The 22,830-nt window shown below is 33.9% G+C and overlaps 1 protein-coding gene across 7 annotated transcripts in view; it reads left to right on the top strand.

Moving 5' to 3' along the window:
- The window catches only part of LOC138123271 (orexin receptor type 2-like), a 130,538-nt gene that overhangs the window by 85,648 nt on the left and 22,060 nt on the right, over positions 1-22,830 (top strand). For 2 of the 7 annotated variants that reach the window (XM_069037900.1, XM_069037896.1), the window contains one exon: positions 22,549-22,567. The exons of 3 other annotated variants lie outside the window; for them this stretch is intronic. In XM_069037900.1, the coding sequence (XP_068894001.1) occupies positions 22,549-22,567 (19 nt within the window). Of the gene's footprint in view, positions 1-5,256; positions 5,474-22,245; positions 22,391-22,548; positions 22,568-22,830 lie in introns of those variants that run through there. 2 more of the 7 variants (XM_069037898.1, XM_069037897.1) reach the window with 2 other exon arrangements.

The following is a 22,830-nucleotide window of genomic DNA, read 5'->3' as shown; positions in this document are numbered from 1 at the left end:
AGAATTATATCCTCACCATTTTTATTGTTACAATTTTTTTTTTCTTTAAATACAATCTTTGTACCTACTTTCTTCAATTTATTTAGTTCCAGTTATAATAATGGTGTTGCCTTTCTCGAAGTACCTATCATACATTTTAGAACCATGAATTTTGTTGAGAATTTGTCGCTTTTGATTCCTTAAGTCAGCCTTATTACGTATATTTCTTAAATTCATTCGTATCTCTTTCTTGACGATAACAAAATTAACGAAAACAACCAAAATAGAAAATGATTATTACAATATGGTATAGGTATAGGTATAGTGGATGGGTTAAACGCATAGTTATACCTAGTTATTTATGCAACAAGTGAGTACGAGAAGGAAAATGTGCCGCTCTAGCGAAGCGAGTGCGCAAATCCGCCGAGTGAAAAGAAGATACTTTACTAACGAGTTGGATACAAAAATCTTTTGCCGCCCGTAAGTTTCGATAACAATTTTTTCGACACTCAAAATTTGAAAATTTTCTCCTGCGTGAACCCGTGGACCTTTAAAATGCTCGTTTTACTCGCGTTTTAAATTGGCCCACTCATGCCAAAAAAATCCCAATTTACATACGAACTCGTTAAAAAAGCTAGTAATTATGAATGAAAAATTTTATAATTGCGTTAAAAAATGACACGCTACGGCACTTTTTTTAACGCTCCTTGACCGATTCAAAAATCACATATTTTATGAACGCAAACGAATGAAAACCAAAGTGCAGATTTTCATAGTGTAAATTTATTACTGAAACACAGCGAAGGCAATAATTATATGAGGGATGAAAACATACTTTAGTCCCGTACCGTATATCCTATTTTTTGCACCACCTGATGATTTAATCATTTAACCCTGAATAAAATATTTCCAAAATGACAGAGAAACAGGGCATATTAGATATTTCTTCATGGTCATAACTCATATAGTAGCGGCCCGGCAAAACGGGCATTTGGCTTCTTGACTTAAATAACTTTGGGCTATATTTAAATAAAACTGTAAGGGTTATCAATTATCATTATTAAGATTTAGGACAGGGATAAATTTTTACCTACCTGACAAAAGGGCGACTGTTTGTTTACAACAGAAAAGTGCCCATCGACCCCTCGAGGTCGTAAATCTTAATAATGTTAATCATTACAGTTTTATTTAAATACAACCCCCAAAGTTATTTAAATTCAAAATCTAGATTCCCATTTTCCCCGGCCGCTACTATAATATAGGTGAATGACGTATAACTCTTAACGTAACAAGTAAGAAGGTGTAATTAACATTTAACATTTTTTCATATTTGATTGCGTGAGATATCACTCTTACTTAAATACAGAAGAATATTTATTTACGGAAAGACAACAAATAAAAGCCCTCGTAGCAGAAATGAGAATCCAATAAAAACTTTTGTGTTGAAGCCAATTACCAAAACATTGTGGAATGTGACTCATTTGAAGAGCCCAATCCAAACTTATATTTTATATTGTTCGAACAGAATGTGTTACTATAAAAAAAAACCGCAAAGAATAACACTGAAAAATGCGAGCCCAACTTCAGATGGCTCGCAAACACCAGCAAAAGAAAGGAAAAATGGGTAATCGTGCAAGCGGGCAATTGAACTGTGAAAAACGTGTAATTTTCGTGACGCGTGAAACGTTGAAAATCACAATTCACTTGTGTGTTGGGATTTATAGTGGAAAAAGGGTTTCCGGATTTAAGCGATTAGAGTAATGGATGTCCACCGGAAACAAAGATACGGACGTTCGTTTGAATTATTCGCCAATATTTAAAATTCCATTAGGTGGGGAATTTTTAGCTTTATAATATCACAAAAGTCAACAGACAAACGGTATTCAGTTACGTTTTGGGCTTTTAGGGCAATTACAAAATTAAATCGTTTTTGATGCGTTGGTATTAGTTATGATGTGCTAGATAGCAACCACGCATCCGCTCCATTTAAAAATTCAATTTCTCTATTTTTGCGGCAAATTGAAAATTGAAAAATACTAAGCAATCACTTACACTTTTTACTTATTTTTCTCCTCAAGTAAAAACGTTCAAATTTCTTACTACCGTTTCATGTCGTGTACGGTTCCAGAAATGACAAAATTGCATTATACTTACTTCCTTCTAAAAACAAACATTATTTTTATAACACAAACTCTGTTGAAATCTACTTTAGTTTACTTTATGGACTCTTTTCCAGTCGAACCCTTGGAAACGCTTTCTATTTGTCATAATATACCTAACTCGATAGGAAAAGCTGTAAAATATTAGACGTATATTACACCAAAAATTCCTGTAAATCAATATATCAAATGCATTTGTAGAATTAAAGAGATTAGAAAACAAATTTATATTGTATAAAAATACTACTTCTCGTAGTATTTTCGTATAATTTATTAGGTGGCTCTTGAGTGCTTTGCGAAACGATGGACGGTACACAGTTCTTAGTCGAGAAGGAAGTAAAAAAATTGAAATTAAAATTTCGTCCCAACTTCAAACCGTTCCCTGTTCGTTCTCAAGAAAGAAATATTTCGCTCTATTAAATTTAGAAGGCAAGGAAAGAGTTTTTTTATATAAAATGTTATATCATTCGTTTGAAATCACCAATTGTGTTGTCTTTGTTAGAAGTTTTCTCGTGTAGCTTCATCCAAGAGGCAAATAAATATTTACCAAATATTACACAGTATCAGACATAATTCAGTAACCATTTCGAGCAGAGCTGAAACGTGTATGTCCACACAACAGGGGTATATTTCACATCTGAAAATTTAATTTCAAGCAGTGCAAAATCAATCATGGAATAATATACGTTACCCTGTGTAAATAATAAGGGGAGAGCCATATAACACAAAGCAGCCCTTCAGCTAGAATTAGTAATATCAGGAAATGAATGGAATCGAGATCAAATATTTCATCAAATATAATTATGTAATTTTAACACCCTGAGGCCAGTTAAACGATGTCATGATTGAAATCATCGATTTCTCATTGTTGAGAGAAGATTCGAGTAAAAATTTAAAATCTTTTATGTATCTAACCATGACCCACGATGAATCGACTGTATCAACAGTACTAATAATACAAACTCTATTAAAAACAAAATATAACTCCATGGCTGAAAGAATTGCGATCATAATACAACAATAGTATATTATATCATAAAGAGCAGAAGTGAGTGTTTTTGTGCCAAGCCCAGAGATTGGTAGTTAAGGTTGGCAACTGGGCGAAGCACAAAAAGACCTTCTACTCTGAATGATATATACTAAATATTTTATCTTCAAGCGGGTCACCAAAAAAAAAAAAAAACTGACATGAACTCATTTTTTTCCTGCAGTTGCATTCATATTACAGTTATTAAAGTTTAAGGCAACAGTAATTCCTAAGTACTTCCCTTGTAATATTATTGGTACTTACTTGAAACTTTCATAATATGCTTTGATGCTTTGATTGGTTCAAACCACCATTTTCGCTTACTCTAATTTTTTTTTTTATTTGATCGCACGGATTAGTAAAGTCTAGCTAAATTATCCGATGTACTCTTTCAAATGATCGCGATTTGTAATTATAAGTAACTTTAACTAAGATAACAGAGCCCAAATCTTCGATATCTCTCAGTGTCAAATTGGTGAATTCATGGCATCACAAACGCCGGTCACACATCATAACCTACAATAATAATTTATAATTCTTCCTCTAGGGAACTCAGAAATTTTACATTTGTAGCCAGATACTTTTCATCATGAGCGTTATACACTTTTCGGGACTTTGGTTGGGCCGCGATCTGCGTCAATTATTCTGTTATTCCCGAGGCGTGGCATGCATTTCGTTTTCAACGGCATCAGTTATTCGCTAAATATAACAAAAATTATCAAGACGTGAATAGCAAAAGATTACAACTTACAGCTGTTTACTTTTTAACACTGAACGGTCATCTTGCGTTATTTTTTAATTTTGACATCATGACATCTGACATCTATATCCACGCCGTGGACACGCCCACAACGGGTCCACAACGGGCGGCTCGTGATAGGCCATAGGGGAAGCGGTTAAATTTGGGTAATAATTTCGTTATTTCCCTTTTTTAGAGGTTTTTCTTTAATAGGGATAATTTAATTATTACATATTTTGTGTAATTGATCATTGTAACTGATAAATAAATCGTAACAAATACATCAACCTGGCCTTACATTTGACTCGGTCGAGCCGCCTATGGGACACTTCTACTCCTAGGACTACAAGTACTTCTAACTCCGCTCAGAAAAAAAGACACCGTCTCTATGGAGATACACAAATGTTTTAATGTAAAAAATTTAATGGGTTCATTTATGCCGATAGTAATTGAATTTGTTTGAAATTAAATGCAAGTTTGAAGAAGGAAATTGTAAAATTACTATATTCAAATAGGCTGAACAAAAATAGTGAATAATTTTAATAAAATGGCTGAAGATACAAAACGATACTGAAAATGTGAATAGAAGTTTCTAGGTCTATGTGAAATAAAGTCAAAAAATAATATGTATCAGAATAAATATTTTTTAAAACAACATGCAAAACACATACAGGATTTTTATAAATGATTATAGTCGAAGCAGGTTATGAAATGTTTGCCGCTTTTAAGTGAACTGTCAATTTTTGTCGCTGTCACTGTCATTTTTTAGGAGAAAAGTGCGGTGATGAGGGTTTTATTTATTTTTTTTTAATTAACGATTGAATCCAAAAATATTGAATTTTGCAACCAATTCTAAAAATATTGAGTTGTTTTGCATCCAATTTAACTCCCGTGTGTGAAACGGTGTGTACTCACTTATTCACATCATTTTGATGTTTTTTATATGGAGCGGCAACCATAAATTTTACATTCAGTTTTTACGCCTACTTGGACTAAAATCATTTATAATAACCCTGTATTAAGTGCATAAAGTAATTCTTTTTTTTATAAAAATTAAATAACAGTTTTAATTGAATTGGTTAAAACATGCAAAGCTGTATTGATTTCAATCATAAATCAAATGGTGTCGTGTCTGATGAATAAATAGTAAGTAAGTAGATATAAGAAAAAACTTCCCAGACAAAAAACAATTTCGTTCAATCTCTTCTGTGAATATTGGCATAAAACAATGAAAAACTGATAATTTCTTGTCAAAAAATTTCTGCATTGTTTAGCACATGGTGCATATTCACAACATTCTCTGTCAGTGTACTGCTCTGGATCTCAACTTTAGATTCACAGTTACATTTCAGAACTGAGAAAATCATCAAGACAATGAAAACCATGAAAACCATTCTGCTAATTTGAGGAAGACAGGAGAAGTTTCATCTAAATGAAATGTCAATGTCATGGCGTTTGCTGCCACTTCGAGGGCTCGACCATTACAGGAGAACACCTAGAGAACCTTTTAAATTTGTTAGAAAAACAATTCACGAGTAATGATGGAAAATAAAGTTTTTACGCCAACCACATATGCATACCACACTGGCAATTGACACCATTTTGGTATAAATTGCTACCGTAGGCACATTATTTCCCAGGCAATCAGTAAGTAATCACAGTAACAGAAAGCTTTTTTTATTAAACTTCAGCTTCTTAAATGTTTTACAAAAAGGAAATATCTATATCGCAACATTGAACCAAATGCATAAATGAAATCAATTTTAATTTAAACTTTTCGCTCAAAATGTGATCACAAATTATAATTATTAATATAACAGAGAGAAATCCCTATCACTTCTTTCCGCGAGTGAAATCGTAATCACCCAAGGGAGAAAATGATAGTTCACTGCAGAGGTAAACCCATAAGTTTTCTACCACCTATTTTTTTATTTATTTTGTTTTTTTAGAATAAAGCAGCTTATTAACATTATCCTTTTTTGAAATCAGCATTAGAATAAGCACACTTGCCGTTATCAAAGTTCCGTTCTCGATAGTGATTCCGACGAAAACATTCCCCAAGATATCCTTGAAGATACTACCATTACTTTATTAACTAGTCAAAAATCCACGACGAAGTATGAAATTGAATATATTTTCAAGGGATTCGAAAACGTCAAAATAGTCGACACTTTGATCTAAATAAATATATGATTATTACACGCTTTCGGGAACATTCTACGAATGGAGTCAAAAATATCAATACATTTTTGAAACATAATTCCAAATACTACATACAAAAAATGACAGTCTTCAAAACATAAACAAAATTAACTTGAAGAAATTTTGAAAAAAAAACGTTTGGAAACATAGCCTACACGAAAGTTTTTGTCAATATAAATGTGTATACAGTGTGTAACAGAAATAAGTACATTAATTTTATCCAGTAATAGAACTCGTCATGATGAACAATTTTTTTATTTACCATTTTTTCCAAATCGGCAATTAACCCACAGAAAAACCCAAAGAAAAAAATCTAGGGGGGTCAGATCCGGGGACCTAGGTGGCCACTCCATTGGTCCACGTCTTCCAATCCACCTTCTTTCGAACTGGTTGTCTAGAAATCTCCTAACATTAACACCATAATGTGGTGGTGGCCCATTTTGCTGAAACCAAATGCTGGAATCTAAATTCTGTGCATTATTTGGATCAGGAAATGCAGCAATTAAGTCCGGCAGCACCTCCGTACGAAGGTGATCTAAATACCGCTCAGCTGTTAAATTCCCGTGAAAGAAATATCCAATAAATTTTCTCCTGACTATTCCTACCCAAACATTAATTTTTTGGGGTCGCTGGGTGTGTTTTATTTGAACCCAATGAAGATTTTCCCGAGCTCAGTAGTGACAATTATGTCGATTTACTGTACCACTTAAATACAACGTGTAACAGAAATAAGTACATTAATTTTAACTGGTAATAGAACTCGTCAAAAGGAACAACTTTTCTATCTACCATTTTGCCGAAAAACGATGTTTAATTCCAAAAAAAAATTGGAGAGACTTTTCACTAAAATAACCCTACGCCACTAAATACTGCAATGGCTAATTGAGATCAGCGCTAATATGAAAAAAATATCCATTTTCATCCAGAAAACGTGTTTTAACGCTGAAATCGAAATTCAAATAAATCTACCCGTATAGCAAAAAATCCACTTCGTAAGAATCTGGTTGTTTCACGTTTTTAGGTAGCTTAGTTTTGGAGATATGAACGGTTTTAGGAAAATCTTTCCTATTTTTTTAAACCACTACGCAACGTTTTTCGCCAAAATTAATGCACCTATTTCAGAAACACCCTGTATAACGTTGCCTCCTTCGAAAAATACTACACTACTTAAAAATTTTGGATTTTCGTCGCAATGTCTCATGAGGATTTCACAAAATTCCAAACGTATATCCGGATTTTCTTCTGAGAGTTCATGAACGAGTTGACCTTTATATGAGTGCAGTTTTTCTTTTTTTTAAAGCTTTACCACAAACGACTGACGAACATTTTCTTATAAAGCCATTTCTGTTGTACTTGCTTTCCTATTTCATTAAATTTTGCAACAAAATTCTGCTTACTCTGCTTCTAGCAATTGGAGGTATTTCAAAATGGACTTCGTTAAACAAAGCACATCCTTCTTCATGACTTCGAAGTTATTTGCCGTAACCTAACTACCATCGTTAGAATCTCTATACGTTCTTTTTCGGTTAAACGAGTCATTATTGGTATGACACTGGTGAAACGACTAATTTTCACAAGTCACAAACTACTGGATTATAAACAACAACAAATATTTTTGTTTTTGGTTTGTTATTTGTTTTATTAAACCAACTGAAAAAAATTATAAAAACAGATTCTCTTATTAGATAGCTTTCTGTTTTAATTTTTTAATATGTAGTTCATTTTAATATGTAATTAAAATCAAGTTTATTTCGTTGTTTATTACTTTGCTCATTTTTTTATGTAATCCATACTTAAACTAGATTTTTATAATCCAGAAAAATAAGCTTTATCAAATAATATAATCGGAATCGTAGCTTTCCATTTTGAAAAAATATTAATGACGTCATAACTTTGACAAATTTGACCCATTTTTTTTTTCTATACATACAGAGTGTTTCTGAAATACGTGTGTTAATTTTAACCAATGGAAAAACGCGCCAAATCATGGAACTTTTCTCTATAACATTTTTACGAAAAACCAGTACAAATTGATTTAAAATTTGGAATAAATCAACCATCAAAGTGTATACCCGCCTATGGGTAAGGGCGAAAATTTTCTGTTGTGATAGAAACAGAGCTTTGTTAAAAAGTTCCATTGTTATAGAAAAAAATAAATAATCAAAATTTAGATTCTCATGGTTACAAAAAATAGAAACTAGTTAATCACACAAAACGACTCGTTTGGTAAAAATTGTGGGGCAAAAAATCTTGGAATACTTTTACGAATTTTACAAAATGTTACAGAGAAAAGTTTCATAAATTGGCGAGTTCTTTCACTGGTTAAAATTAACACACATATTTCAGAAACACCCTGTATATGTTAAAAGACGCAGAATTTAAAAAACTATTTGACGTGTTTTTGCATTTTTTTTCAAAAATTAATACTGTACGTTTTATAAATTTTGTGCGTTATTTTATCATAACGCCGTAGAAGAAAATCACAAGGAAAACAACTAAGACGTCGAATTCCCAACTGACGCTAAAATTTTATTATTTGACATTTGACTATTGACATCTGATTTGACAGCTTCAACGGCTCGACATAGTTCGACACACTAAATTATACAGGGTTATTCTAAATGATTGTAGTCGAAGTAGGCCATGCCCATGTTATTACGTTTTTGCCGCTTTCAGTTGTGTCTCTGTCACTGTCATGTTTTAGGTGAAAAGTGCGGTGATGAGGCTTTTATTTATTTTTGTTAAATTAACGATTGAATGCAGAAATAGTGAGTTGTTCTACAATCAATTTTAAAAATATTGAGTTGTTTTGCACCCAATTTAACACATCATTTTGATGATTTTTTTATGTGGAGCGGCAACCATAAATTTTACATTCAGTTTTCGCGCCTACTTCGACTACAATCATTTAGAATAACCCTGTAGAACCGCACAATTCCACAGGACTCTTGATGTACAACGTTCTTCTAAAGACACTTCCCAGATTTTCTCCCAAAAAAAATTTGAAACCCTTCTCACTGAAACTTTCCATTCATTAGAGACTGTGCACTTTATTTGTTTGACAATAGACACTTCACTGTTTTCTTTTCCCACAAGTCGAAACTGTCTTCGAGCTAAATTGTCCATCATTTTTCATACAAATTAATTTCTTTGTTTTTGTTTATACCTGCACAACTCAAAAGTAATTGATTGTGGTTGTCTCCCTCGTTGTTCTACATAATTGTACCAATTTATTAATTTCCCCGAATCGTATCCGCTGAGAAAAACGAAATCTCTCCCCGAACCAGAATTGATTAATGTTCAGACGAGCAAATGAAACCGATCCTGTTAATCATCTATCACTTACGAGCCGACAGTATTTAAAATTTATGTCTTTATCTGGCACATTTAACCCCAATAAACTGAGCAAACTTAACACATTCCACCCAGATTTTGACCGTAATTAATGACCCTCTCAGCAACCGTCGCACAATAATTTAATTTGGATTTGTTTTTCAATTAGGGCGTTATTTCTTAGCGGTTTTCTCCATTGATGATTTTTTTTTTATTTCCAAGGGCCGAGACTCGGGAAATTAATGTGTGATTTAGTCAACGACAAAAACCCAAACAATGAATCCGCTGATTCGCCGGCACTTAAGAGGGGATTTCCTATAATTAATTAAAGTGGCAGCGACGAGTTGATAAAATTAAAGTCGTTTTATTTTGTTCAAAAAATGTTAATGTACTTGGCCAACTTTGAGATGAACAGTATTGTTGTGTACTACTCAACAGAAACGGTGTCGATGATTAATGTGACGTCAGAAGCCAAAAATGGTATTTACTTAGTCCCCGTCTCATCAACACCAACCTCATTATTCCCAAAATAAATCTTTCCAAACTTGGTCTATTGATAAAATTAATGACAAAGTTGAAGAACAGTCGTTAAAAAGGGGCACTTAAGTGTCATTTTCCGCAAATTCAAACAGGTTTTAAAAACTCGTTTGTGAACTGAAACATTGATTATTATTCTTCTCAAAAAAAATTAATTGTATAAAAAAGATAGAAGTCGATTGAAAACTATTCTGAAAATAATTTTGCTCTTACATGTTATCTATTGGGTGATTCAAAATGATTGTGGCCAAGTATGGCAACTATGTATGAAAATGTATGTGGCAACTGTGTGGATGAGGTAGAGTTATCATTTGTATGACATTTCATAAGCGAGCATTTGATTTTTTTGATATCATTGCACATTGATTTGACAGTTTTCAAAATTGCGCGACTATGAACTGTCATAGAAATATCAACTCTACCCTATCCACACAGTTCCCACATAAATTTTCGTACATAGTTGCCATACTTGGCTACAATCATTTTGTATCACCCAATATGTTTCAACTAAGTTTATTTTCTGAATGGAAAATTAAATTTTGATTTTCTTTCCAATAGGGATGATATACTTCGAACAAATTCTGCAAATAATGTTCTTTTTTGAACTCACTACCTTCAAAATGACATTTCGCGACCGCGGCAGTTAACCGCGAACGTAGATTTCGCGCACTAGTGCTTCTGAAAATAGTTTGACTTGATAATAATAAAATGCTGTTTACACAACGCCATTGCTTCAATTTGGATGTTAAAAATTTCGAAAGAGTGAAAATAAATCGCTATTAATTCGATTGACACTTTGGCAAGCGCCATCTATTCAGGGTACACGACAAATCAGACATAATGTTCATTTCAAAAAATATTGGTACAAAATTCGATGCACGAAGACGTATTCGCCACATTCGCGCAAATGCGCGAAAAATGTCTTCTCGCACTCGATTCGTAAATAACTACTAAATAAAATTTGACTGAAAGATTTCTACCCCACAAAATGAAAATTCAACTAGCAAAAGTAAAAGAAACATTAAGTTTTTTTCTTATTCAGAATCGATTTTCTTATTGTTTGCACATCCTAGGATATTTGTTTTAAAATTGAAAATTGTCTAAAAAATGATTTTGGGTTAATTCTGAGAGAACAGTTGGAATAGTTTACATGCAATTTCATAATTTTGATTTCAAGAATATTGAACACAGTACACTGATAATAGTACATTACGCTACAAGGGCAAGGTTGGTATTTGCCTTATACCATAACAGATTGGGAAAAAGTTGGAGACTAGAAGGGTGAAATTTTTCCAATTTTAGAGGTCTGTTGTAAGTTATAAGCACTTAACGAGTGAGTATCGTATAATAAATATTTCTTGCGTTACCGATTTTAATTAAATTCAAAGTAACTTGTACCTTTATAATTATAATCATCCATAACAGGTCAGACACGATACTGTTAAAATTTCAAAATTCAAATTATTAATATCTAGAAAACTATCATAACATAGAGCAGTCACCCTTGTACTTGACAACTATTTTCTGCGAGGGCAAATGTGAAACAAATAAATGCAAATTTATACGACTTAAATTGAACTAAAATTGAATTTTCACATTTGCGTCAGCTACAACTGATCAATATCTTGTCAATTCTTTTTTTGTTTAGCCGAAACTTTCAACAACAAAAACGACCATAAAAGGTTTTTTCATTCATCTTATACTCTTATGCTCTTGAAGTAGATACAAACGACTTAATAAAGGAAAAGTAAGAAAGTAGAGGATTACAAATGCTGCGTATTAACCACGTTTTATTCCCCTATAACGTCCTACTCATTTTCCGGGATCCGAAAAGAATCTAACATTCGAAATTTAAATTTTATCTAAAATCTCTCGCATCACTCTTCCATTCAGCGTTGAATCCATCGCAATATTATCTCCTCGCATTGCTCTGATAACACTTTATTTCAACTTTGAACCGATAGAAAGTGCTAATTCCGCCGAAGTCATGAAGCTCATGTTTTATGGAAACTGTTCTAAAGCTTCTAAACCATTCAGTGTTCTCCACTTCTTTAGTGCAGCTTCGAATAATACGAACAATACTAGCCGTGCTTCATTAATTTACTCTGAAAAATGATCGCTTCCAAACACAAAACATCATGCAAATAAAGGGGTTGCTACAAAAAGCTGTTATAACAGGGGAGTCCATCGCTCGTTATGCCGAAAAGCGGTTATTTATTTTATCGATTTGATCTGAAGTGACTGAAACTAATTAGTTACTCCATGGCAAGAAGGAATTTTTATCACTTTTTTTTCTCTAGGGGCCTAATAATAAAAAAAGACAAATATAGAAGATTTTAATTAATTTTAACACTCTTGTCAACTGCATGTTGTGTTCATTTGGTTCGATTGCAATTTTTGCGCTCTGCCTCTGGCCACATCCGCCGTTTTTCAATAATCAGCGTCGGCACCATGGTACCCATGTGGCGTGGTACCATCTAACGTCTTCACATGTTGACGGTATGGGAATGAGTATGATCCGTTGACAATATTCACGGTTTTTCCGGCTAATTATTTGCCCAATTTTAGTGCCTCTTTGGCATAACATCTAAATGAGACATTTTTGAAGTAAAAACTTCTTTAGGCGCGCCACATACATTTTATTCCTGGGCAGTGAATTAATTTCATGCGACACGGTAAAAATCGTTCGCAGCACAAGCGAAAATCGTTCGCAGCACGACATGGCAAGCTAAAATCAAGGGAGTCGAGTTTTTTAGCGGAGCGAGCGAAAAACAATCAATTGTGCGTCACTTGTCAATTTTAAATTTTCATTGTACGTTGTGTTGTGACCTGACTGACGTCAGTGCAGAGCTGCAGGAGTAATTGTATATATATACAGGATATTTCACGAGTGATAATGAGCCTGACGTAATTTAAAATGCAACCCACATTATACTTCCGAAAAAAGCTGGCTACCGTCATTAAAATGTCCGGCTTTTTTTGAAAATGTATTGTGGGTTGAATTTATTATTCCGTCAGGCTCATTATCACTCATGAAATACCCTGTATAGTTTTATACAATATAAACGATAAAGACACGACAAATATTGTAAATTTACAGATGAATGTAGGATTTAATACGTAATTCTCAATTATATGACTTCAACAATTCATCCATTTATTGGGAGAATTTGTGTAGCCAAATGCGAAGAGGAAAATGGACAAATTATCATACCTAATACAGAGTATTGGTATTGCTATGAAAACTTGTGTTGTGTTCAATATCATCGTCAAGAAAATAAAACTTAAACATCCAAACCTAACCTCACAAATTTTGCTAGAGTGTACCTCTACAAGCGGACGTATTTGCAGTATCTATTGAAAAATACAGATTTTTTATGTTTATTTAAAAACAGCATTGGATTTAAATATGTAACATTAATTATTTATGCCTTGCTCCTTATTCCTCCAAGTACTATCATCCATAATGATATATTTTTATAAAATCAGTAACGAGCATCATACGAGTAGAAGTTTTCACTTCTGTCGTGCGGTCTTAAGCACACACTCTTTTTTTTATTTTTTGCTATTAGTCGCACTTTAAACGCGCGTCACGGGTAAACCGATAGCGTTGTACAAAAATGATATTCATTAGAAATGTAGAGCTCATTAAGGTCTACAATAATGTTCCAAATGATGTATCCTCTACCTTTTATACTTCCCGAAATATGACACATTTTTCATTTCTGCTGCTCGTGCTGACTTGAGAATTAAACATTTCAAACAGGCGTCGCATGTAAACCATTAGTACCTACCTATTGGACGAAAATGGTGTTAATAAAAATTGAAGAACTTTAACGTTTGTAGATTTTGAGTTATAAGTTATAACCACTTTTGTGCAACTACTTCGTGCAAATTTTAGATGCGTCATTTCTCCGATACTAACACAGTTACATGAAATATTTGTGAATATTCATCAAGGGGGATTCAAGACAAACATTTTGGCTACAGATATCATGTACCTGTGATGCTTAGTTTAGGAGCTGCGAGTGTAGCTTTTGTGTGTCGTTCCCAACCGCCGTATATTCCATTAGTAAACGTCAGAATTGTCTTAGCGACGACTTACTCAATGTCATTTGAAGAAATAAATTTAAAACTGCAGTAGAAATTATAATCCACTAATTTTCTGTTATTAAAAGGAATAAATTACCTAACATCTTTCCAGACAATCCCAGTTCAAGGATTTAATTAAGAAAGATGTATTAAATTTAGAACTGGTACGCAATGGATTACTTTAGCTCAGACCAGATTACAATATTTGGTAAATGTTTGTAGAAAGCTTCAAATTAAATACTGTTCACTCAACAATGTTGGTTTAGATCTTTGTCAGCAGTTGCATCCTCTACACAAACATTGGAGGAACTTTGTTTGGCCATTTTAATTAAAGTAGTTTCTTCATGACTCTTGAACGCTGCTACTTCAAGATTAAAAGAGACATTAATTTGCCTCTAAGGTTCGTAATCAACCACATTCTTTTGTACTTTAGAAGAATACAAACTCTAATTGCTTGAAACATTGCAAAATCGCCTTGCCCTCAAAGACTTCAAATTTTGTTGAGATCGATCCCCGTGGAATAAGAACTCACTTTTATAGTAGTTTATTTAACGAGTTCGTCTGTAATTTGGAGTTTTTTTGGCATGAGTGGGCCAGTTTAAAACTCGAGCGAAACGAGAGTTTTAAAGGTCCACGTGTGCCAAAAAAAGCCCAAATTACACAAGAACGAGTTGAATACAACCTTTTTTTGTTCGACGAGCCCCCCAAAGGCTCCAAATCGCTGAAAATCTTTAAAATTAGCTTGACGTTTCGTTTTGACAAGTTGTCAAATTTATCAAAATCTGTTCACACAGGAGAAAATTCTCAAATTCTGACAGTGTCGAACAAAAAAATTTTTTTCGATACACTGCTAAGGTGTTAATTTTAATTATTCATCTTTGTTTAAATTTTGATTAGTATAGATAAAGTAAAAAACGAATTCATTTACTTGTAGATATCTGAGAAATAAGACACACAAAAGTGGAAACATCTACGGAATTGCCTAATGATATCAAAGCAGCACAAAACAAATAACGAAAATATTGAACACAAAGTCGTTATTTACTCTCAATTCGAAAATAATGTTAAAGTAAATTTGAGAATTATGATCCTTTTGCCGCTAACGGAGGAAAATTCGTAAATATTTATTCGAGGCAAAATCACCAAATCAATAAATAAGTTAATAAAGGTGGATCGGGTCACAGCAAATTAACATCGACTTGGGAAAAGTGATCTTACATTGAAAAACCTTTAGCAATTACGTTTGTAAACAAGTCTGTTACATTTTTGCTAAGGCCGTTAAAACTGTTTATCCTCGGGATGGCAACAATTTATCTCTCGCCCGACACCAGCACATATTTTCTTTTTGAATTAAAAATAAACAAGCATCCCTGAGTGCGTTATGCGAAGTGAGCCTGACCCTTTTATTCACTTTATTTGATCCTTATTTATACATTGAGAGTATGCTCCCGGATTGCGTCGATATTTGAAATTCAATACCGATGGGGGTGAAGCTGAGATGAATATTCCGGGTAATTTACATGAGTTCCGGCCAAGAAAGGCGTAAATTGTTTTGATTATTGGTTTCGGAGGAATGTGCCGTCTTCGGAGAGAGGTGCTAATGGAGGATGCTGATGTTCTAAAGTACAACCTTTAATTACTATCGATTGCAGCGACACCATTATCGCATTTAAAGGGTATACATTTAAAGTAGAATTATTATTTCAAAAGAGTCTATATGAAGAGCAGAGTAACAAATGATTGTGAGGCTGAAGCAGTAATGAATAATGAAACAAGTAAATCGGTAAACAAATTATATTGCAGCAAATTTATTACTGTCTTAGGTCACCACGTTGTAATAGTTATTTATGCAACGAGTTTCTGTGTAAATTGGGCTTTTCTAATTGCCCGAGAGACAAGATTAAAACAGGAGCATAGCGAGAGTTTTAAGGCCTCAAGGGCAATTAGAAAAGCCCAATTTACCCAGAAACGAGTTGCATACAAAATTTTAGTGTTTGAAACGACGTCCCTGAAGCTTCCAAATCTTTTAAAAATGGTTTCGCATTTGCTTTTGGCAGTTTTGACAAATTTTTCAAGACCTGTCAGAAATGTAACGTTGAATGTGTTGTCTAGGGCAACGGTTCGTTATCTGCTCATTTTGGTTTAGGGCAGTTAAGAGGCAGTTTACAAAGGAGAAAATGAGAATTTATGACAGTTAAAAACAATAATAGTAGTTTATTTGACGAGTTTGTGTGTAAATTGGGCTCGTTTCACTCGCGTTTTAAAATGGCCCACGCGTGCCAAAAAAGGCCCAATTTACACACAAACGAGTTGAATACAACGTTTTTTTTGTTCGACGAGCCCCTTAAAGGCTCCAAATCGCTTAAAACCTTTAAAATCAGCTTGAGGTTTCGTTTTGACAAGTTCTGACATTTATCAAAATCCGTTCACATAGGAGAAAATTCTCAAATTCTGACAGTGTCGAACAAAAAAATACATTTATCTTCAAGCTGTCGAAAATCGCGCCTTTGTGTATCTCTATAGAAACGATTGATGTGGACTTTTTTGTAACCAGAATTAAAAAACTTCAAGTCCTAGTAGTTGAAATGTTCACAAGCGGCTCGACCGAGTCAAATGTAAGATCATTTGAAGCATTTCTTACGATTTATTTATCAATAATTACACGATATGTTTAATAATTAAATTATCCCTATTAAAAAAAGCCTATACTGTGGTATAACACGAACACGAGTCGACTTTACTAATATTATTGAACCTTCACGTACTAACAATATTGCAACAAGAGAACTAGGAATTACTGGTGTCTTAAAATTTGAAAATTGTAAGTTTGTAAATTGTCATTTTACTGTAAGTAATGTAATAAACTAAATAAATGAGTTCATGTCCGATTTTTTTTGTGATCCGCTTGAAGATAAAATAGTATATATTATTCAGAGTAGAAGATCTTTTTCTGCTTCGTCCAGTTGCCGACCTCAACTTCGTTTCAATCTTCAATCTCTGGGCTTAGCGCAAAAAGACTCACTTCTACTCTTAATGATATAACCTACTATCAAAATCCTCTACATAATGCACCGGTGTCAGCAAGAAACATTCGGGTGGATTTACTTTCTGGTATTGTTGCAATGTACAGTTCTGTTCAAAAAGTTGTTGTACAGAATTTGTAGTGTGTGAACTTGTACATGATTTCATACGGTTCAAAAAAGTGTTGTACAAGCTTTGTTCCATGTACTATTGCGGCCAAAAAATTTCGTCCGTCACTTTCAAGGCCCTGACATGAAGTGTAAACTACCCTTAAGCACCAATAACCTCGTTTTGTTGTCATTTTGACAATCTGTCATTCAGCCCATCAGTTCAAATTTTGTGAATACAAAGGACAAGTTCCACTCTTACAAAATTACCACACGACCGCTAGTCGCTAGTGGCACTAGAGACTAGAGGCAGACTTGCGGCTATTTTTGGATTAAAGTACCAAACAGAGAATAAATTAAAATAAATATTAACACGGAATTTTTCCGAGATTCTTAAACAAACAAAAAAAATCCATAAACCTGGCAAAGCTGTAAACTTCTCAAGGAAGTCGTTATGACATAATTCATTAAGGATTTTTTTATTCTTTTTTATTCAAGACAATGTAACTTTTTAAATATGAGTCTTCTCTCCAAGTTGATCGAAACCAACAAGTTTATTGGGAGAAGTAATATAGTAAAAATAATGAGCTACGGACAAAAATAATAAAGGTTGCACTCAAGAAATTACTGAAAGAATGAATCCATGATGTCATTACGGTTCGTGAAACTTTTCTGATACGTGTAAAACCTATATTTCGATGGAAGAAGTTTGTAATATTATTTCTCCCTTCTCATTTTCAATTTGTTCTAAATTGTCTCATATTTGAACTCTCATCAGTGCAATAATCCGCTTTTAAACAATTTAAAAGAGTTAATTAGTCCTAAATTACACAGGGTGAGTCAATAGTAAGATATATGGTACTATGCCGGCCAAAAAATTTTGGCCGTCATTGTCTGTCAATTAAAAAAAAAAATTGTAATCCGTACTTTATTGTCATCATGATTACCGTCTTGATTATGAACGTTATTTTTTGGGTGGTAAATTTCAAAATTCAAAATTATTTTGTCATTTCTACTAGGTACACAGAACGTTTACCTCAGGTTATCTATGTATGATTGCTCTAATTTTGTTCATTCATGTCGGATTTTTGGAATATCTGAGCTTCAAACAGTTTAAATTAATTGTCAAAATGACAAGAATCGAAAGTGAGGTTACGATTCCTAAAGGTTTATTTACACTTTACTTGAATGTCAAGAAAGTGACGACCAAAATTTTTTGGCGTTTATTACAATCTGACAGCTAGAATATTAGTACTATTGCGGCCAAAAAATTTCGTCCGTCACTTTCAAGGCCCTGACATGAAGTGTAAACTACCCTTAAGCACCAATAACCTCGCTTTGTTATCGTTATTGTCATTTTGACAATCTGTCATTCAGTCCAGTTCAAATTTTGTGAATACAAAGGACAAGTTCCACTCTTACACAATTACCACACGACCGCTAGTCGCTAGTGGCACTAGAGACTAGAGGCAGACTTGCGGCTATTTTTGGATTAAAGTACCAAACAGAGAACCGTGGAAATTACACGAGTATGCCGTAGTTTTTAAAAAATCAAACGAAAAACATTAAGGCAAAGACAAGGAAATGAAACATTTATTTTTGTTTAAGTACTTAGCTAAATCAAAAGATAAAATGAATGAAGTTTAAAATCAATACTTGGTCATTGCTCCATTGGCGTCAATAACTCGTCTTACACGACGCGAGATGGAGAGGCACAAATCTCTGTGATAATTCCTATGTAATGATTGCCATGCATTAGTAATGCAGTCAAAAGTTCTGCCCTATTCCGAATCACTTGTCGTTGTTGCAAATTACGAACCAAAAATCTGGACTGCGACTTGGCCAATCAAGAACGTTTATGCTACCATTCTGCTACCCTATGTGCTGAATGCATTGAACAATTGTCTTGTTGAAATCCTAACATAAACATCACTGTTGAGCCGATCTTCTAGAGACAACATTAGCCCAGGTCTATCTACTAAAATCCATGCCTATATGTTTGCCGAAAATCGACCGCTCCTTTCCGTTGTATTTGCTTGTATTTACCCCTTCAACAGCCGTCATAAAAGGGCTATTGCGTAATCTATTGAGAAGCATATTATCTTCTTCTGCAGTAAATGTGCTAGGCCTCCCTGAGCCTTGGCGTCTTTCAATAGTTCCATTCCATTTTGTCTCCATTTCTGAAGAATGGACGAAATTGTACTTTTAGGTATACGAAGGTCCATCGAAATCTGAGCTTGGGACATTCCTCTTTGTGCAAGAGTTACTATTTTGATTTTGTTAAAATTTGATACCGATGGCATTTTGCTTGACTTTCAAAAGTGACAAGTAAAAACATCAATCATAATGACAATAAGGAATGGACTACACCGATTTTTTTGAAATGACGGAAAAATGACGGCCGAAATTTTTTGGCCGCCATAGTACATACAATTACGGCCACGTAATTTTGGCCGTCACTTGTCATTCCATTGAGTTCGAGTTGAGATGTAAAGTGGCCCTTAAGTATTCGTAACCTCACTTTCTGCTATTACAAGACTTGTCATTTTGATGCTGACTGACTTAAAAGAAAACGCGCTTCCTCATTTTGTGCAATCTTGAAACAGGGATATTATCTGCACTTTATTGAAATAGGGTATTGGTAGCATGTTCGCAACTATTTGAATAAAGTATGGCATTGACAAATTTTTAGATGTTAATTCCAAAAGTCATAATGACAATAAAGCATGGACTACATCCATCACAGATTCACATTGGCCAACCTAAATCTTTGAAAAATCTGAGGAAAAAATTGAGGCTGGTGTGTGCGACCCTTACATCAAGAAATATTCGAGAGTGTTCATATAAGATGTCAAAATATACAGTTTTATTGCCAAGGGGTACAGGAGAGTTAAAAGATAAGAAAAAAGAGTTGAAAGTTGATAACACCCTAAGCGCCATGTTTACAGATTCACGCTTCAATTTTACGTTAAAAGTAGAAAACTTAATACCATTTCATGCGGTTGTTATCTGATGTCTGCCTTGCCTGGTTCAAAAGTTAAGAGAAGGGTGGGGCACTAATTACGTCCTCACTGTACAATGCGAATTCGTCGATCTTTCTGTGGTTGTTTACGGTCCCCTTGGTTGGTTGAAACTTCTGCGGTCAAACAAAACCTCTTATACTTCGAGAAAACACAAATTTCCTAGTATTCAAACTTCTGACCAGTTTGGTTTGTTTCATTCATATCTTTATCGTTAAATCCTGAAGTTTCTGGTTTTGTTAAATATTTTATTTTTCATAACTAACTATTGGCGTATATGTTTAATTACTTTGTGGGAGTTGTTTATTAAGCAAATGTGCAAATTTCAAAAAATCAAAAACAGTAATTGATGCAACAAGTATCTAAAGTAATTTCATGAATGGAAAGTTTGACTGCACAAGCCATAAGCTTAAGGATGCCTAAAATACAGGGTCATTATAAATTATTGTCCCATCGCAGTAAGCTTTGGTGACGTAGTTGAATGTGCCGCAAGCCTCATAGTCATAACATGAGTGAGACTAGTATCGCCGATAGGTGGCGCTCCTGGCGGTAGTGCAAATCTGTCTACTAGTTTGTCTAACGTTGAGAGGCTGCGGCACATCCAAAATTTGTGTGGGTTTCAACGCCAATTACGATGGGACTGTCATTTGTGTAATACACAAAACTTTTTTGGTCGACAATTAAAGTAAAATATAATAATTTTTGTTAAAATATTTTTCTTCCATTGGCAACGTAAAGGATCCTAGAAGCGACTGTCACGACAAAAATCAATCAATTCCTCAAATATTCAAAACCGTCGTCGTCCTTTCTGTTATTCCTAACCCCTCGCTTGATACCCCCCTCGACCTCTACTGCTATACACAATGTACAGCTTGCGATAAAAGATTTCACACTTTAAAAATTGTACAAAAATTCCACATGGCATTGTCATTTTGTGCTGCCAACCTAAAATCTTTCATTAAAAATTCCTCTTTCGATTTTCTTGCCTAGGCTGGAAAATGCTATTTTCCATACGATTTAGAGTATTTAGACGAATGAAAAATCACTTTTTCTAGACGGAGATCGAAAAAATTATCTTTAAATGTAACAACGCAAACTAAATTCGGACAATAATCACCTTCGTATCTTTTTATGTACATGTACAATTTTCATGAGTAACTAGATGTAATAAACCATATTTTGACAAAAAGTAGTTTGGATATCCCTGAAGTTTTTTAGATTTCACATATTTGCGGAAAAGCCCCCCAGCGATAGTGTTAGTTATGGATATCCAAAATTACAACATTCCCATTGTCAAACGTATTTTGTGTTGCGTTTAGACTTCGTCAAGCTCGTACTCTTACATGAAACACGTTGCATAATATACTAAAAATATATTTTTTTTCTATTCTGTGTGAAATATCTCGAATTGCTTGGTCTTGCAGAAATCATCCCTCGATGCCAGCACAATATATCTTGCCTTCCTCTTTACATACCACCACGCCAAGCCAGATAAATACGTTATTTACTTTAACAGATTGGTCCGTCATATGAAGTGTCTGAAATAAAACTACGCAAACACTTCACGAGCAATCTCTAAAGAGGTTATCCGATCATGCAGGTTTTATTACACCTCTGCTATTGTCGAGACATTTTTCCATCCACGTCTGCGATTTCCACAATGACATTTTTTACTCAAATCAAACAGTTTTCAATCTTCCAGTATCTGTTTACACAACAAAAACATTTGAACTTGGCCAATCCATCTTGTGCGTTTTTTATTACATCGGCCTTTCGCCATTATTAATGAGTGTTTGCCCAATAATCAAGAACAAATAGCAATGTTCACTGATTAATGTAAACGCACGCACATGTTCGAACATGTATTCGCATAGCGCGGCAAAATATTAGCGTATTACAAAACCGTCCATTAGCGATGTAAATTGTCACAGTTAATGATTTTTTGGGGGATTATTGTGAAACGGCAATAAATTGGTTATCAACGACGGAGTCTCAGGAGAGATTGCCTCATGATTTCCCTGTCCGATAGTGTATCAGCTACGTGCTTGACCAACGGCTAAAATCCTTGGCAACGTAATCCTGACAAAAAGGAAACTTTTTACGGGACCTTTGGTGACACCACAGCCCCTCATTTGCCCGACTCTTGACCTAATAACGGTCATATCGCTAAGGACACGCGAGCAACAATAAATAACAGGTTAGGACCAATTAATTACTTTTTATCCATACCTTTCGTCAGAAAAATTGATAAGAATAGTAGTCCACATTCAGATTTAATCAAATTGTTTTAATTTTGGGATTGCAGATTTAAATTTAAAATTATTTTTTTCAGGTGTTTGGTTACTTTAGTGGTAAGTTTGTTTTTATTTTATTTTTTTTATTTAGGTTACAATTGCTTTTGTATAAACGGAAACAAAAATAAGTCAAAAACAAGCAAATAACTTTGTTTGACTGTTTCATAAGAAATATCTTTTTTATGTAGAGCAGACTAAAGAAACTTCTGAATTATTTTGCAATAATGGTGAATGCGCCGGGAAATAAACATTTTTGTTATGTGCTACATTTCAGAAGATTCAGTTCAATAAATGGAATCGCTCATGTAGATTAAATGTTT

The sequence above is a fragment of the Tenebrio molitor genome, chromosome 2 (genome assembly GCF_963966145.1).
Source record: "Tenebrio molitor chromosome 2, icTenMoli1.1, whole genome shotgun sequence".
In the NCBI taxonomy this organism is placed as follows: domain Eukaryota; kingdom Metazoa; phylum Arthropoda; class Insecta; order Coleoptera; family Tenebrionidae; genus Tenebrio; species Tenebrio molitor.
Note: the sequence above shows the minus strand (reverse complement) of the source record. Positions and strands in the feature narration are given on the sequence as shown.